Below are 16,779 nucleotides of genomic sequence, written 5' to 3' on the forward strand. Positions count from 1 at the left end.
TATGCTACACTTTTGCTCTGGACAACGCTGGGTAGGTCTGCTAATATATTATGAAGTGTAATTCTTAACCGCCCCTCCCCGTCCCCGTACCACTGTATTAAGGTTTCACAAATCTCAGTTTCTTTTTAAGATATTTAACCCTTTATGACCTGATTGAACTAATTCATTCAGTGGTAAATTAATGAATATAACGGCATAAATAAAGTGGGAATTGATTCAAACACGCTTTATACGTACTAGTTCAATATCTGGGTAGATGCCAGATACCTCCAGATTGCAACTGTTCATCGTTTACATTCAGTATGCCACTATCTGTCTCAGAGAGTGAACGGATTTCATTTGTTGTCAAACACTTCAAGCACCATGGATAATAATCAAGGTAAGTTTATGAAATGCAAAACTTACCAGTGGTAGTTTAACTATTGAATGTCATAATTTTTGCAGTTTGAAGACAATCATAGTATCATTACCCTTTAAACTAACTAAAATTAACAATAAATACTTTTTTAAATCATCTACATCATAAAGGCTTAAAAGAGTTCTCAGAGTGCATAATACAACCCCGCCTCCACCCGCAATATCAGACTTGTATTAAACTATAAGAAACCAATTAAACAAAATTCCTTGAATTTTAATTTCTTATTAAGACTCCTTAAGCTTTAAATTTAATAAAATTTTTCATAATGGAAATTATGAAATGGATTTTTATCAAAAATTGGATTCTAAATAAAGTTTAGTAACATTATATTTTCATTTTAATTTAATTTTATCTGTCCTAAGATTGCAATTCTTGTAAAATTAGCAAGTTGCTTATAGTGGACCCAATAATTTACACAAGAAAATGAAAAATTATAGGCTATAGAGAGGGAGGGGGAATGGAGCTACTTAGTCACTGGATTCTCTGCCTACTTTATAATTTAATCGTATTCTTGACAAAAAAGAAAAGGGCGCTTTTTTTTTTGTAAGAGAAAAATATAGCTGCTCCTGCTCCGTCTGAGTACTATAATAGAAGCTTACTGTCCCATGGCTCCTGAAAACTCCTTCCACTCCCGCTCCGTAAAGATCTGGTTCTTACCAACAAGAAAACATTTATGGAAAGACATAGGAAGCAGTCTGAAAGGAAATAGTGCTTGATATATGAAAATGGTGTAATGGGTAACATGAGCAAGCACACAATGAAGCTGTGATTATTAAGAGATACACAGGTGCGGAGCAAGGATGCCACAAAATATCCTGAAAATTCTGTAAAATTTCCGAAATTCTTAAAATAATCTCTGCAGAGTTTTTATGGCTTTCAACTCTGGGACAGATTTGAACTAGACCTCTTATAAATGGGACAAAAAGCGAAATTTAGCAAACATTTTTATGTAAAAAAAAAAAACAAAAAAAACCCTAATTTGAATTTTATGTATAAATCATGGGGTTTAAGAGTGAAAGGAAGAAATCGATTTTTCAATATTTTTCCATGAATTTTTGTTAATTTTAACCGAAAATTTCTATTTGGCAAACCATTATTATTATAGCATATAATAAGTGAAAAAAAAATTAATCCTAAAAATGGTAAAACTGCATCTTGGCAAGAGTATAAAAAAACAAATTGCAGGATTAAGGCAGTCCAAAATGACTTACAAGCAGATTTTTAATATTTTAAGAAAAGAAAATGTGAAAACATCTCTTTCTGTAATGAAGCGAATTGGTCGAAGGTTCGAAGTTGAAGGCTTGGTAAAAGGAAAATCTGGATTTGGTCGTCCTAGAGCATCCACTTTGAAGGACGATCACAGGCTTAAATTAACTGCTTTGAAGGATTGAAAGAAAACTTATGTTGACCATAGCAAAGAATTAAAAACAGCAACTGGAAATACTCTTTCTTGATATACAATATATAGACGAATGAAAGAAATGGGATTTTCCCCTAAAAGGCGAACAAAGAAGCCATTTTTATCTAAGAAGAATATCAATGATAGAAAGATTTTTCTCGTGTTATGGCAAGAAAGATATAGACTGGTTCAGGAATGTTTTCTGGTTAGACAGAATCAAGATTTTATCTTGTTAGTGATGCTCCCGATGCTCCTGAACGGTGCAATCAAAGAACTGAAACATGATTCTCGCCAAGTTGCATAAAAATGACAGTTAAACACGGGAATGGAGGGATAATGGTATGAGGAACTTTTACTGCAGCAGGAGTTGGGGAACTTATTAGATGTGAGAAGTCAATCAATGCAAAGGAATACATTTGAATGTTAGAAACAGGACTGTTACTAAGAATCCAGAAGCTGGGAATATCCCACATGATTATTTTCAACATGATACTGCCCCTGCACACACTGGTAAACTCACAAAAAAATGGTTTTCTGATAATTCAATTGATGTGCATTGGCCAAAAGATCTTTTGAGAACAATGACAAACTGTAGGAGGCTGTGCAAAGCGAATGGAATAGCATCTCCTCTTCAGTGTTCCACTTTGGTTGAGAGCATGTCTAAAAGGATTGATCTTATAAAGAAATCAAAAGGGAATGCGATTCCATCCTAAGCATTTATTAAAGTAAATGTCTTGTTCTGTTGTATTAGTCTCGTTTAAGTTTCTTTGTTTAATTATTCTTTGTTCAATATAACTAAGTGCAATAAAATGTATAAAATTTGTTTGGCCCATTTTATTTTTACTCACGGGTGTATAGTACAAGATCTTTCTCCAGGGTGGGTGGGGGAATACAAAAAAAGAAAAGCAGGGAAATAGAAAAATAAAGTTTTCTTATTCAACAAAATAGAGCTAGAAGAAAAAGAAGGGCAAAATAAAATTTGAAAAGTTTTATAGAAAGTTATAAAGTTTATTTGTAGTTTATGTAGTAATTTTGATTAAAAAATATCTAATATCTATTAGAAGAACACATCCTTTTGATATGCAAGTCATTTTACAGGATTGAAACAGGACTGTGGCATCCCTGGTGCAAATTCACAACCCCAGAAGACGCAACATTACAAATATATCTGGGATAATAGCAACAGAGAGCAAAAAAAAAAAAATAAAAAAAAAAAAATAAAATAATCGGAGTGGCAAAAAGTTTAGGGGAAACAAATAAAGAACTGCAGACATCATAGTCAGCCGAAGAGCCATGTCAGTTAATTAAAGTGGAGCCCCCCCCACCCTTTTCAGATTAAAACAGTTTACGTGGCAATATAGTGCGGATGCATGCAGTTTTGTGGAGAAAATATGCGGGAGAAAGACGAATGGGAAAAGTAACAGAATTGGTTGTGAGAAAAAGCATGTCAGTTTTTTTTTTAAGGCTCCGTAATAAAAAAAAAAAAAAAAAAAAAACATCTTTTCTAGAATATTCTGTATCTAAATGAACAAAAGCAAAAGTTTGATTAATTTCTCGCATTAATGGTGAGATGAAACATTTTAATTCAAGTTCACTGACTTTAATAGCACCTAATCTGTTTTATATATAAACTTAACAAAGAAAAGTATATCTAAATTAATAAATGCAAAAGTTAGACCCCCTTTATTATACTGAAAAGCAAATTAAAACACCCTATGCAATTCAATCTTACACAATAGACACACCATTACTTTTTATATATTAATGTGTATGCAATCTAAGTTACAAGGTATGTTATGTTGTCCGGGAACAAATTTGTGGTAGCCTCAGTCACAAAATAGACAAAAAAGAACTTGATTTTTTCTTTGTAACAACATTTCCTCATTGTTATGGCCATGTTATCACCCAAGTGATAGTACTCTCAAACGTTCTTCATGTTTCTCCTTTTTATAGTTTTCTTTTTCCTACCGGTGATGTTATTTTGCATGCGTTTGCATACACGTTATGTTACAGGTAAACTAATTTGTATATTGGTTCTAAAAATAGACATTTCTTTAATTACCCATTTTTATTGCTATATTTTTAATTCAATGAGTGCTTTGATTTTAATACTTGTCATTTGTGTTCAAATGTTTCTTTCTTAACAGGACTGTTTTACAAATTACAATCTACTTCTAAATTGTAAATGAAACAAATTTCTTTTATTTGGTCATATTTAAAAGAGAAATTATCAAAATGCTAATCTTTACTTATCTTTATTAATGAGAAAGATTTTATTTCAGTTTTTTAGCAAAGGTTTATTTCAAGTAATAAACTTTGCAAAACAAGCTAATAATCTTTTTGTAACAATTTAATTCTTTCTAAAACAATGTCCTCTTACCATAAAAATAATTGTTAGTTAAATGTTAGAATCAATAAAATGAATATCACTTTTTGAAATGAATTTACTTAAAATTATACTTTTAATTGATGGGACTACATAACTTGATTTTGGAACAATTAATTTTAAAATAAGTAAAGTGAGAATTTTTTTTTTTTTTTTTTACCCTAACAACAAATCAATCACCATTTTTTTTTCTGATTGATTTTTTTGTTTTTAATTATTTTTTAAAATTTTAAATGTGCATGTTGCAATATTTTTGGCATTATTAAAGATTATGACCACATATTTGGATGATTATATCTATAACCAAAATTGATGTAAACGGACCAATCAAAATTGCTTTATAAAAATCTGAACTTTTCAGTCATAGATTTCAGTCTTGACATGAGAAGGGGACTACACTTTAATGATCCTGACTGGATTTATTCTTTATCTGGAAAAGCTTTTGATTGGATTTATGCTGCCATTTTTCTTTGTTTAAAAAAAAAAAAAATTTTTATTACAAGAATGGCTTTACACTTAAGAGTGTAAAAGGTGATGACGCATGTATGAAAATACCTTAGTGTATTATTATTATTATCATTATTTAAGCTTTAATTTTTTTTTAATCTCTCCTTATACTGGCCTAGTCTCAATACAAAATGACCACAGCATTTAAATCTATTCTATGTACAGAAATCATATCAAGGGACGATTACATCAATCAACAAGACAAGTGTTTAGACTAGCATGAGGCTCTTGTCATCAGAAAGACTAGCCCAAACCATGTGGCTGAATTTTGTTCTCAACCAGGTGATGAAGCTCTCTGGAGTATGTACATAAGTTACATATACTTATTTCAATACAACCAAAATGAAGCAATCAATGCTTCATTAAAAAAAAAAAAAAAAAAAAAAAAAAAAAAATGGAGCCACTTATAAAGTTCTGTGAAGAGTCGAGAACAGATACAAAATATAATGTATGGTAATGCAAAGTTTCTTTAATAAAATCTTTTTTAGTATTTTTAACTTTACCAAATAAAGCATTGTTAATAAAATTATAATTATAGGCTATGCCAAATAGCTTGATGGCCTAAGAGTGTTTCCCTCTATCTATTATCGCTATCAAGCTATTTGGTCTTTGTGGCTTATGTCAACATTTTTGCACCCTCATCAGTGCAGAATCGGTAAGAAACTGGGCATGCTGCTATTTTTCTTAACAGATTTGTGTTCTAGCAACTCGCCACGGTCACAAGTGGTTGCTCAAAAGACCTGGTCTGTTAATGACATGCCAGAAACCATCCTGAATTAATTTGACTTTACAAGCATCTCTTTATTGCCACTATGGAAACACGAAGCCTGCTCTTGGCCTGCAAAGCCAGCAAGAAATCTGCTGAAACTTATTTATTTCTAGGAATATTTATTTTGTAAAAAAAGTAAATATTTTATTAGTTTACTATTATTTGTTGTTGCATTCCTAGAATATATTTACATTGGACATTTTCTCATTTTATATTTTTTTCATTTGTAATATTTTAATTTCTGATTAATAAATTTTATCAATAAAAAATAATAAAGCTTTAAGGAAATTCCATTAAACTTTAGTTGCAGTTTTGAAAAAATAATCCTTATATGTGGTCATCGACCTAAATTTTGTTTTAAATAATACTTTTAAAAATTCAGAATCATCTAATATGCTAACCATAACATTATGGTACTTTTTAAATTTAGATCTAAATGCCGTTCTCCAATTTTATAACTAAGCAACTAAGGGAGATAATTCTCTTAAACCACATTTTTTACCTGAGAATAGTTCATGGAAATTAAAGTTAAATTTTTCTTTTTCATATTCGTATATATATATATATATATATATATATATATATATATATATTTGTACAGCAAGACTGTGTGTGTGTGGAAATCTTAATAACAAAATTTTCTACAAAAGGTTAGACTAAGCAGAAGAGTGGAAAATTCCCTTACAAGTTAAAGATTACATTTAGAGCCCCGTGTTCAAAGGTTTCATTAAAGAGAGGAAGGGACACAATGGATAAAATGATAAAATCTTTCTCTTGATAATGAGTTGCAAAAGAACGCTAGTGCTTGTGGAAAGTGCTCCCACCCATCTCTAGGAAATGGGTTAGAGGAAATCCCGCAGAATATTACGTAACATGTCGATATACGTGTAAAGGAAAGGAAAACATTCTAAGAATATTTTAAACCCCAAATGATTTTCGGAAGTAATTAATAACTTTTATAACTATTAAAAAAAAAAAAATCAACATGCATTACAGGTTTCAAAATAAATGACCTAGGGTTGGCACCCCCCTGCCTCAGTTTTAGTGTTTCTATTTACTTGCCTCCCCACGAAGGCAGAGTTAGACACAAGGTTGATTTTTCATGTGGGGAAAATCTAGCTCTCCCCAAACTTTTTATTATTAGAACACAAATTGTCTAAGTCTAAAAGGATTTTTTCACTGACCAAGGACAAAAATGATAAAGTATATAATACAAAAAAGCTTTGGCTCACCCCACCCTCAGATAAGGAAACTATAGACACCAATTAAACAAAATTCCGAATTTCAGTTTCTTATAAGCTTCAAATTTTAGACATTTTCTAGAATCAAAATCACACAATTGGAATAAGAATTATGGTCATAAGGTTTAGTATCATGATATCAGGAGGGAGACCCAAACTTCTTCTGCAGCCTTGGACTCTACTATTGGCCAGCATTTGGTTGACAACCCGTGCTGTGCCGATAGATATAAAATAGATTGGTTCAAGGTGCTACATAGAGCGGACTCCAAAAACCATTTAAAGATTTTGGAGGCCGTCTCTATCGCGGTGCATCAACCTTCTTTGTGCCGGCAAAAAGAAACATCAAACGCATTGTTTCTCTTTGGGGAACTTTGAATTTTTTCTCCCGCTTTTTTTTTGTTTTTTTTCTCTCCCTCGTTGTGCCAATATTTTAACCGTTTTTAAACGTAAATAAATTTAATTAATGTCCCCGTACGTTTGGCACATTTAATAAGTTCCAATAGAACTCTTTATTTTCGTTACAATATTATTTAGATTGCTATCGATTTACTCCTGACGAGATGATAGCCGAAAGAGCTCTCGAGAAACTTCCGCCTAGTACTTTATTTAAAACTATATACAAATTCTGTACCTCTAAACATTTATTTATTTATATATATATATATATATATATATATATATATATATGAAAATTAGAAATCCTAACACTAACATTCAAATAATTCGGCATTAATTTAATGTGCTTTTCATTATTCACCTTTTCATTGGCTATTACCCTAACCCTCTCCTCGATAAATTGTTGAGCTTAATTGGACTCTAAATACTAAAAAAGATGTGTTGTAAGATGAAAAAAATTTTGGCTAATGTATTCTATTGTGTTGCTGTTTTGTACTTCCCCTTAGGAGTCAATCACTTAATATGCTATACTTAGAAATAATGGTTATATTCAAACCCTAATCCCAGTATTTTTTTTTTTTTAGCTCTTGTCTTAAAATTAAGTTAGATGTCTAAAATTAGAATATTAAGTAGATTTTAGCCCCCCCCCCCTGAAATCTATATTATTCATGTAAATATAAGCCCGAGGGGACAACTAGGTTTTAATAAAAATCACCTCTTCAGTGGAGTAATGTAAAACTAATGTAGCCACAACCTCTGTCCAATTATTCTATCACAGAAATTGTAAGGATTCCATCAAATATACAATGTTGTGGTTTTGTTTAATTTCATGGAATTTTAAAATCCTTACCCAAGTCACTTTTGTAATAAATAACTACAAGTTAAAAGAAAATTTGACAAATATTTGTGTTAACAAAAATGTCATTTTTAATCTATTTAATAATCCTGATCAATATTTTATTCGTAATAAAGAAAAGTGGAGGAATTCTTACCTTCATAGTTAGAAGTCCTAATACTGCTACTCAAACCACTGGATCCTAATTTTTATTACATTTTTTTTTTTTTACTCAATTTTTCCCTCCCTTTTTGATGTCTTCATTCAACATTTTATTTTCAATTTCAGTCAATTTAAAACGTGACTTTATTTTCAATTTTTATTTAAAACTAACAGTGGAATTCCATAACCCCTCCCAGGGGGGAAGGGGAGTTATGGCATATGCATCCATGATGAACAGAAAATACATACACATAAAATCATGTATATTTATCAAGTAGTTTTATTTTAAGTGAAAATCAAATTTTATGGCTGAACAATGATCTTTTATCTGTTATTTGTGTAGAACAAGGGAAGATAATTCAAAATTTTGTGAGATTTCAGAAAGCCAATCTATACATGGGGAGAGAGGACATTGGAAAACTGAAATTTGCTTTAAAATAATTTTCTTTACGAAAATTAAACTACTTTATCAACTTACATGATTTTTGGATTTTCTTTCTGTCACGGGTACGTACATCATACAGATTTTTCCTTATTTTTGTTTTTCAATGGGAGTAAGTCATGTAAAGTCCCAAAATAACTAAGCCAAATATGGTCCTTGTCTCCTAAAAAGATCTTGTTAATTCCAAAAATTAATGAAAATGTTTTTCCCTTTGCCGACAAAAAACACGTTCAAGATATAGATTGTATGTGGTTTGTGGGATGTATGTTAGAAACCCCTGATCTAGATTTAATTTAAATTGTTCACATTGCAAATCCATATTTTAAGTGGGGCGCATTTTGGTAGACGATTAAAGCACAGAGTGTGTTGGGAGGAAGCGGATAAGATTAAGAGTTGGCGGGAAAGAGAGCAGCCATCATTTATGGAAACATTGATTGGCGAGACAATTGAAAAGAAAAGAAGAAAAAAAAAAAAAAAAAAAAAAAAAATAGAAGCTCATTACAAGCAAACCTTTTTGGCTCGACAAGGCAGTGTAGAATTTAATTGACAATAGAAACAATTTTTTTTTCTTAATAGAAAGACCTAAAGTATATTGTGGTATTCTCAAATCTAGATTTTTGAGATTTGTTTTTCCTTCAAAATTATTAGAAATAAAAAACTAGCTTTAGGGTTAATGTTCATGAAAGCCATGTTTTTGTTTTCATCATTCTCCAGTAAATTCCAGATGATTAGTTCTATCACAAAATTAGAATTTTAATGAGTACAAAAAGCATTGAATTCATGATTTTATCAATCAAAATTTTGTATAATATATATATATATATATATATATATATAAAAACGAGGTATATTTAGTAAAAAAAAAAAAAAAAAAAAAAAAAAAAAAAAAAAAAAAAAAAAAAAGGGAAGAAAAGTGTTTAATACTTTAGTAGAGCTGAATATGCTTTTATTATTTCAATCTGTTTTTTTGGGTTTTTTTTTTCTTAAATCATTACAGATTGTTTCTATCGACAGGACAATATTATCCTGCTTATTTCTTCAGATAATTCAAATCAAAATTTTGACTTGAATTATCTCAAGAAATCGGCAGGATAATATTGTCGAAAGAAACAATCTAAGGATTTAAGCAAAAAAACAAAAAACAAAAAAAAAACCCAAGGTTGAAATTATAAACATATATGAATAAAATATTAAAATTTTGTCCAATTTTTTCTTTAACAAGAGACATTTTTGCCACAAATGTCCTCATCAATACAAAAACTAAAGATAAATTTTAAAAATAAGTAAAATAAAAAATAAATGAAAAATCTTATTTAAACTACAAAAAGAAATTTTTTAGAATTGTAAGTTAATAAAAAAAATTTTGAAATTTGAAATCTAAATAAAAAAAAAAAGCTCAAAAATCTAGATTTTTGTGAGGTGGGGGTTGGAAGGACACCACAGTATGCCTTAGTCATAAAAGTGATTATATATCAACATCATAGAAATGGTTTAATTGGTTACTGGAAAAAAAAAAGTTTGATAAAAAAATATAATTAGGTTAGAAAATAGCATCTTTCTTTGATTTGGTAGCAAAAAAGAAACATTTGATGTTAAACTTTAATTCTATCCAAAAATTACTTTCATGTAGGGTTCCTAAGCTTATTTTGCTTGTGGACCCTTTGTGTGTTTGTTCGGTTAAACAAATCAAATATCCACAATGTTGGTAATTTCTTCATGAGCGTTGTTTTTTCACTTTTTCATGGGGTGCCTTAAACTTTTGTGGACCTCACTTGGGAACCATCCCTGGTTTAAAATCTACCTTCAAATATCAAAGATGAGATTTGAAACAAAATGGCTTCTCAGATCTTAGCATAACATCTGCCTATGCATATGACCTAACACCCTTTCCCTTTCAAAATAGTGGAAAAATGCTGAGTTTTAAATACTCAACTGTCAAAAATGTCCTCTGTCCCCATTTATCAACTACCAACAGTTTTTCCTATCCGAGAAAAGATTAGTCATCAAAACCACACTTAGTACCCAGGTTTATTGCGTTCTTTTCATCAAAAAGTTTGCTAGCTGCCTCTATGCTAAGTCTTTACAGATGACGATTGTGGAAATTGTGACCATGTGACATTGCTTATGGTTTGACAATGGTTTCTTTCCAGGTTTTTTTTTTTTTTTTTTTTTATTATATCCAGTTTTTTTTTTTTTTGCTGTCTAATCATACGTCTGCAAATGTGATATATATCCTACTTCTTTCAATAGCCTGAACCAGCAAAGACGGTTTGCAGCCATTAGATCACATTTCAGGATTCCAATTTCTGATCTGACTTTACATTGCATATCAACCTAAACCTTGCCCTGTCAGTTCTCTGGAGTCGGGTAAGTGAGACCCGAATGAAGACCCAACACTCATTGCCATACTTTATGCTTATTGTTGTGCTGTTGAATGTTTCTATAATTTTCTAGCTTGCACTTTTCAAATGCTGGCTAAAATGGTATATACATCTGACAATTCTTTTGTCATTTTCCAAATCAACACAAAGACAAATTTATCAACATATAAAGTTTTATTTACAATTAAACTTTTGCCCATCGACAAAGAGACGTTAGCTGCAGAGGTTGGTTGGTATATGGCACGACAGATGTTAAAAGGTGTCAATCATGCTGATCAGCTGTCAATCTGCTCCCTTTTCTGCCTCTGTCATATTATCTCGTATATAGACATCAATCAACATTTCTAGGAATGTAAATATTACAATATTACATTCTTTATTCTTTTGCATTGTACAATTATAACACCCGACTTGGAATGTAAATATTTCTTTGTTTTCATGATAATTACAATTCCCATAATTTTTATGGGACACAAGAATGTAAATCAAAATTTACCTGGAATATGCGTGTGTGTGTGTGTACACATCTTTGCTTTCCTCGTCGCCACGTCAACATATCCAATATTATTACACAGCTATCATAGACGTTATCCCTGGTAATAATTTAGATAGTTGGAATGTTAGCATGAAGAACTTTTCCAAGCTGTTTGGACTTTTATGGTCAAAATTGGTTTGCAGCCACCTCCAGCACTTCTATGTGGCAAAAGGAATCTACTACTTTTAGGGTGTCTTTGTCTATTTAAAATTCTTTGTAAAGGCAGTCCTCAATAGGGCATGCTATAGATCGCTTATATCTGAATCTAGTGTGAGCCTACCATGCATTTCAGTACATTACAAAATTTAAAGGTGATTTTGAAGTCTTTAGACTGCTAGTTCAGAAGTAATTTTTGGTTAGAATTTAAGTTTACATAAAAAAAAAAACCTTAAAAAAGAAAAAAACTTAAGTATTATAGTTCTACGAGATAAAAGAAACCATAAGTTTTGTCCTATTCTGTTGTATCGATGAATAATAATAAAAAAAATCTGCAGACTAATGTCGAGCAGCCGTGGCGGTAATTTTAATTTTTTTTTTCTATACTTACGACCGTTGTCGTCAGGGGGGTGGTGAAAAGAAACAAAAGTTGGTATCTTGCCTTTACCTGGGGGCGCCACCATCCTCTGCCACTTCTGGAACAGTGTCGTCTTCAGGCAGTCGCGTGGATTCAAGCCATAGGCTTTATGACGAGACATCAACTCCTGCATTGGTTCAAGAATCACACACAGCTACAAAGACAATGGAAAGCGTTTCAAAAGTTTTAACATTACAAGCAAGAATTGTTTAAGCTTGAAGAATTGTCAGCAGGATGGGCAAACAAGATTCATAAATCAAGCATTTATTTTAACCTCATTGGAACAGGAGTGGGAGGATTAATTTTAACCATAAAACTTTGAACCATCGGGACGTCCTTACTCGTTTGAATCTTGTATTTTACTAAAACTCGGAATTTGTCACTGCATAAAATTTTAATGTCATGACGTCATTTTTCGCAAACTTTTCAAACTTAACGACAAAAACTGGAACGCTATACGTTTTGATTCTAGCTCTAACAGAGTGTGTATGAAAATAGCAGCAGCCGTAGGATGAATGACAAGTGATTGTATTAGCAGTAGGAGCAGTGTTTGAACACGGTTAGAGGAGAAACGAAGTCGGCGCTGGAGGAGATGGACGTGTAAAATGAGGAGAGAAGAAAGAATGCAGTCGACGCATAAAATATGTCTGTCTATAGCCAGCGTGGAGTGAAGCAGACGCAAGAGACTTTTAAGCTGGCGTCAAGAGGAGAGAAAGAAAAACTGTAATAAATGACTTTAGCCGAAAAAGAATTCTTTTTCAACTAATATATATTTTCATAAGCCGAATTGGATACTTATTTGTTTTGTTTGTTTAGCTATGTTACATAGTTCATTGCACTCCAGCTATATATGTTTTTTTTTTTTAAACTTTTGAAATCACTACTATACATTGGGTAGAGTATTAGCTCTATAATACAAAATCTGCATGAATTTTTTGTTTTACAACGGAGTTACCACTTATCAAGGCCCAAAGGCTACTTGAGGATAAAGGTTAATAAGTGTACAGTAGTCTGAGACAATATCGTAACCATTAAAATATATTAAAAGCATATTTTAGGCCCGGGTCGGACAGGGAGGGGGGGGTATTCTATAGTGAATATAATATAATAATCAATAGAGACTTGGCTCTATGATAATAAATACAAAATCTGCATGAAAATATCATATTTAAATATATCTTATGACTGGGCAAGGCCGGGCGGCTTTCTAGTAGATATCTATATCTACTAAAAAAGTTGATGCTGAAAATAAAAATTGAATATAAATCCATCAAAAATTTAAACAGAGAAAAATCCTTAACCTATGGATTTTTAAAGTTCTTTTCATCAAAGGGCAAACAGTAAAAAAAAAAATGCATCAAATCATTAGTTTGAAAATAGAAACTTTTGTGGAATAAAATGAATTTTTAATAGAATAATAAAAAAAAAATTAAAAAAAATCAATCAACCATTTAGAAAGAATCAAGTAAATTACAAAATCGTAATCCATGACGCCAAAAGAAGAATCTGGAATCCAAGAATGAATGCTTTATAGTGCAGTGCGAAAAAAACAAAAAAACTTTATAATTTGAGGAGAAAAACAAAAATAAAAAAAAATAATGAAACTGTCCATCCATCCCGCCAGGCCATAGCCGAGATTGAACTCACTACAAGAGTTTGTAGTGTAATTCGAATCTTGTCGGTAGTTGAATACTTGATGCTTCACCAAGGCTATCAAGAGTATTTTTTATCATGATGCCAACTTTAGATGAGGTACCTTCACGGCTTAAGAGAGAAGAGAGTCCCATCTATCTTCGAAAGAAGGATAGGCCGCGCCAATTTCTCAACCTGGTATTTTACCTTGCGGTACATACAGCGCCTCACCTTCCCAAATGGTCACCCATCTGATACTGGTCAGGCTCAACGTTGCTTAACTTCAGTGATCTGGCGAGAACCTGTGTATCAACGTGATTGTGCCACATAAAATGCACTCAGTATATTTCATGAGAAAATAATCAGAGTTGTGAAGAGATTATCATAAAATCCCAAAAGTCCATAAATTTAATGTAATTGTATTCCAAAACGTTAAAAATGAATCACATAATCTATGATTAAAATGGAATGAAAAAAATCCTTGTTTGAATTTTTGATGGATTAATATTTCAATTTATTCAATGTTTATTTTCAGTATCAATTTTTTTCCTTATTTCTTAACCTGCACTATCTAGTATATTGAGATTTGTATAATCTTGATAGATTCTAATTTTTAAACAAATGTTTAAATTTATTGCTGTAATCTAATTTATAAAATTCCCCCGTCTGTCTGTCTCCATATTTTTAACTATCTCTTTTGAAAGTAAAACTCAGAGTGGCACTAGGGGCCTCAAATGATTGGATTTTTAATGGAGTTGTTTTTTATGGGTCTTTAGCCGGTTAAAATAGTTTTTATGGGGTCAAAATTGAAAAAAATCATTTTGTACATTCATCTTAGTTTATTTTGATTAGCTCATATGCGTGTTACACTGGTACAGTGGTAACGTCACCAGTTTCGAATGCTACAGTTTTGCTTCCGGTTTTGATTCTAGCTGATGGCACCCAAACACTTGAAATCACGACCAATAATTAGGGATATGACAACAGCATATTCTTTTGTTTTGACTGGAGTGTGTATCCATTGATATCTTATATGTTTTTATATAGAATGATGTGATTCTCGGTTGATTAACTGTCAGATATATACTCGAGAGTAAAAACAATGAAAAAGACGTTGTCATAGTCCTAATAATTAGGAAATCTGGGCAAATTAAAATTATATATGTATGATTGTTTTTGCTAATTGACAAATTTACATATTCTGGTAGGATTCTACCAACTATTTTTTGGATGGACTACCTAATACAGTAGAACCCCAGATTACAGTGGCTCGAGGATAGTTTTTTTCTGTTTATGATGTGGAATATGTTTTTCCGGCCTCTGGTTACAGTATTTGCCCTGCCTTATGGTGTTATTTATAATGTTATTTGATTATATACATGTTTATTATATACTGTATTTTGTTACTAATTTTTAATGTCATATCCTGGGGTTATACTGTATCAAAACAAATGGAATTTAAAATCTCTAAACTTTTGCTGTTGCCAAGGATCTTTGCCACTTCTTCTGGACGTTGGATTCTAGTTTTGGACATTACTTTCGATATTGGAATTATTAATCAGTAAAAAATATAACACTAATCTTCATCACTATCTATTCCATTCAAATCACGTAACTCGGAATACATATCCTTTACATGATTAATTCAACTCTTGCGTTGGATGTCCTAATCTATGCTTAAAAAAAGATTTAATTTTTTTTGGAACTAATTTTCAATATATATGCTAAATTGAAAAATTGATGGTTATTCATAAGGATTCTAAATACATTTTCTCTGAAGATATGAAACATATTGGAAATTCATAAATTAAGGAAATAACTTCAAATTTCTTGTATTCCTTGTTTAAAAATTCTTTATTTTTACTCCAGAATTTAACTTCTAAATCCTACAATTTTTATTTTGCTCTATCTTTTATATTGAGCTATTTTATTTGGCTGGGGTTACTTTATAAAAATTTTTTCCTCTTGACAATATTTTATAAAACTGTAAACCACAAGATTAATTGTTCTGTGATTTAACTCATCTCATTGTTCGGATATATATATATATATATATATATATATATATATATATATATATATATATAAATAAAATACACAGACATGCATATACATGCACACACAAACACATACAAGACAAAGAAAAAATAGGAACACAGATAAAATTCTGAATCAGATAAACCCAAAAGATATAAACATGAGAACATAAGCAAAAGTATGCAAGGAAGAAAAAAAAACAAACAAAAAAACAAAATGGGATAGGCAGAGGAAGTCCAAGAAACAAATGGGAAGGGGGAAGATGAAAATGCTGCTGCTGCTGTGTGTTTGGAAGGAAGGAAAAGGGGCAAAGATAGAAAAATCAATAAAGGTATTGTTAGTTGGGTTGCTGCTATTATTGCTGCTACATTCTTGGTTGGATTGACTTTCTTTGTTTAACGGCATATCAACCCCTCATGGGTCATATATAATGCCAAATACACACCCTTGTATTTGTAGATAGGATTTGAAAGCAAAAAAAAAAAAAAAAAAAAAAAAAAAAAATTATTAATCATGAAATTAAATAAAATTGTTAAAAGATTTTGTAAAACAATTTTAAAACTAGCAGGGACACACAACATTGCTCAGGATTGAATGAGAAACGCAACTACATATTTGAACTGTGATCATAACACCATATTTCTTTTTACACCCCGTCCCGCCTCCTAATATAGTTGGATAAAAGTAATATTTTGGAAAACTCACTGGAACACACAAACACACTAAATTTTATAAATAGATATAAAAGCTGAAGTACTCATCAGCATCATGTTCCTATTTACTTGCCTCCTCATGTCAGTTTTTAATATGGGGAAAATCCAGCTCCCCAAAAAGAGGCACTCTGGATAAGAACAAAAATTGCCTCAATCTAGAAGGATTTCTCCTCCATTGCTCGAGGTCAGAAAAGATGAAGTGTAGTATCAGAACAGATACTACGCTTTGCTCCTAGCAAAAAGACCAAGGATGTTTCTCAAACTTCTGTTTATTAGCTCAAATAAAAAAAGTTTACATTTTTTGCTCCTCTTAATCAGGTAGAGCTTTTTTTTTTTTTATATCCAGATAGGT

At 31.2% G+C, this 16,779-nt stretch overlaps 1 protein-coding gene across 11 annotated transcripts in view; it reads right to left on the reverse strand.

Moving 5' to 3' along the window:
• LOC145267083 (LIM domain-binding protein 2-like) overlaps positions 1-16,779 on the reverse strand; it is a 295,179-nt gene that overhangs the window by 49,668 nt on the left and 228,732 nt on the right. For 7 of the 11 annotated variants that reach the window (XR_013864820.1, XM_080123065.1, XM_080123061.1 and 4 more), the window contains exon 8: positions 12,070-12,199. Coding sequence is in view for 10 of the 11 variants with exons in the window: in XM_080123065.1 (XP_079979191.1) it covers positions 12,070-12,199 (130 nt within the window). In the remaining variant the exon portion in view is untranslated. The remainder of the gene's footprint in view (positions 1-12,069; positions 12,200-16,779) is intronic. The other 4 variants (XM_080123066.1, XM_080123064.1, XM_080123062.1 and 1 more) reach the window with 1 other exon arrangement.

Source organism: Euprymna scolopes, chromosome 42, assembly GCF_053919585.1.
Source record: "Euprymna scolopes isolate OS-2025 chromosome 42, ASM5391958v1, whole genome shotgun sequence".
Lineage (NCBI taxonomy): Eukaryota > Metazoa > Mollusca > Cephalopoda > Sepiida > Sepiolidae > Euprymna > Euprymna scolopes.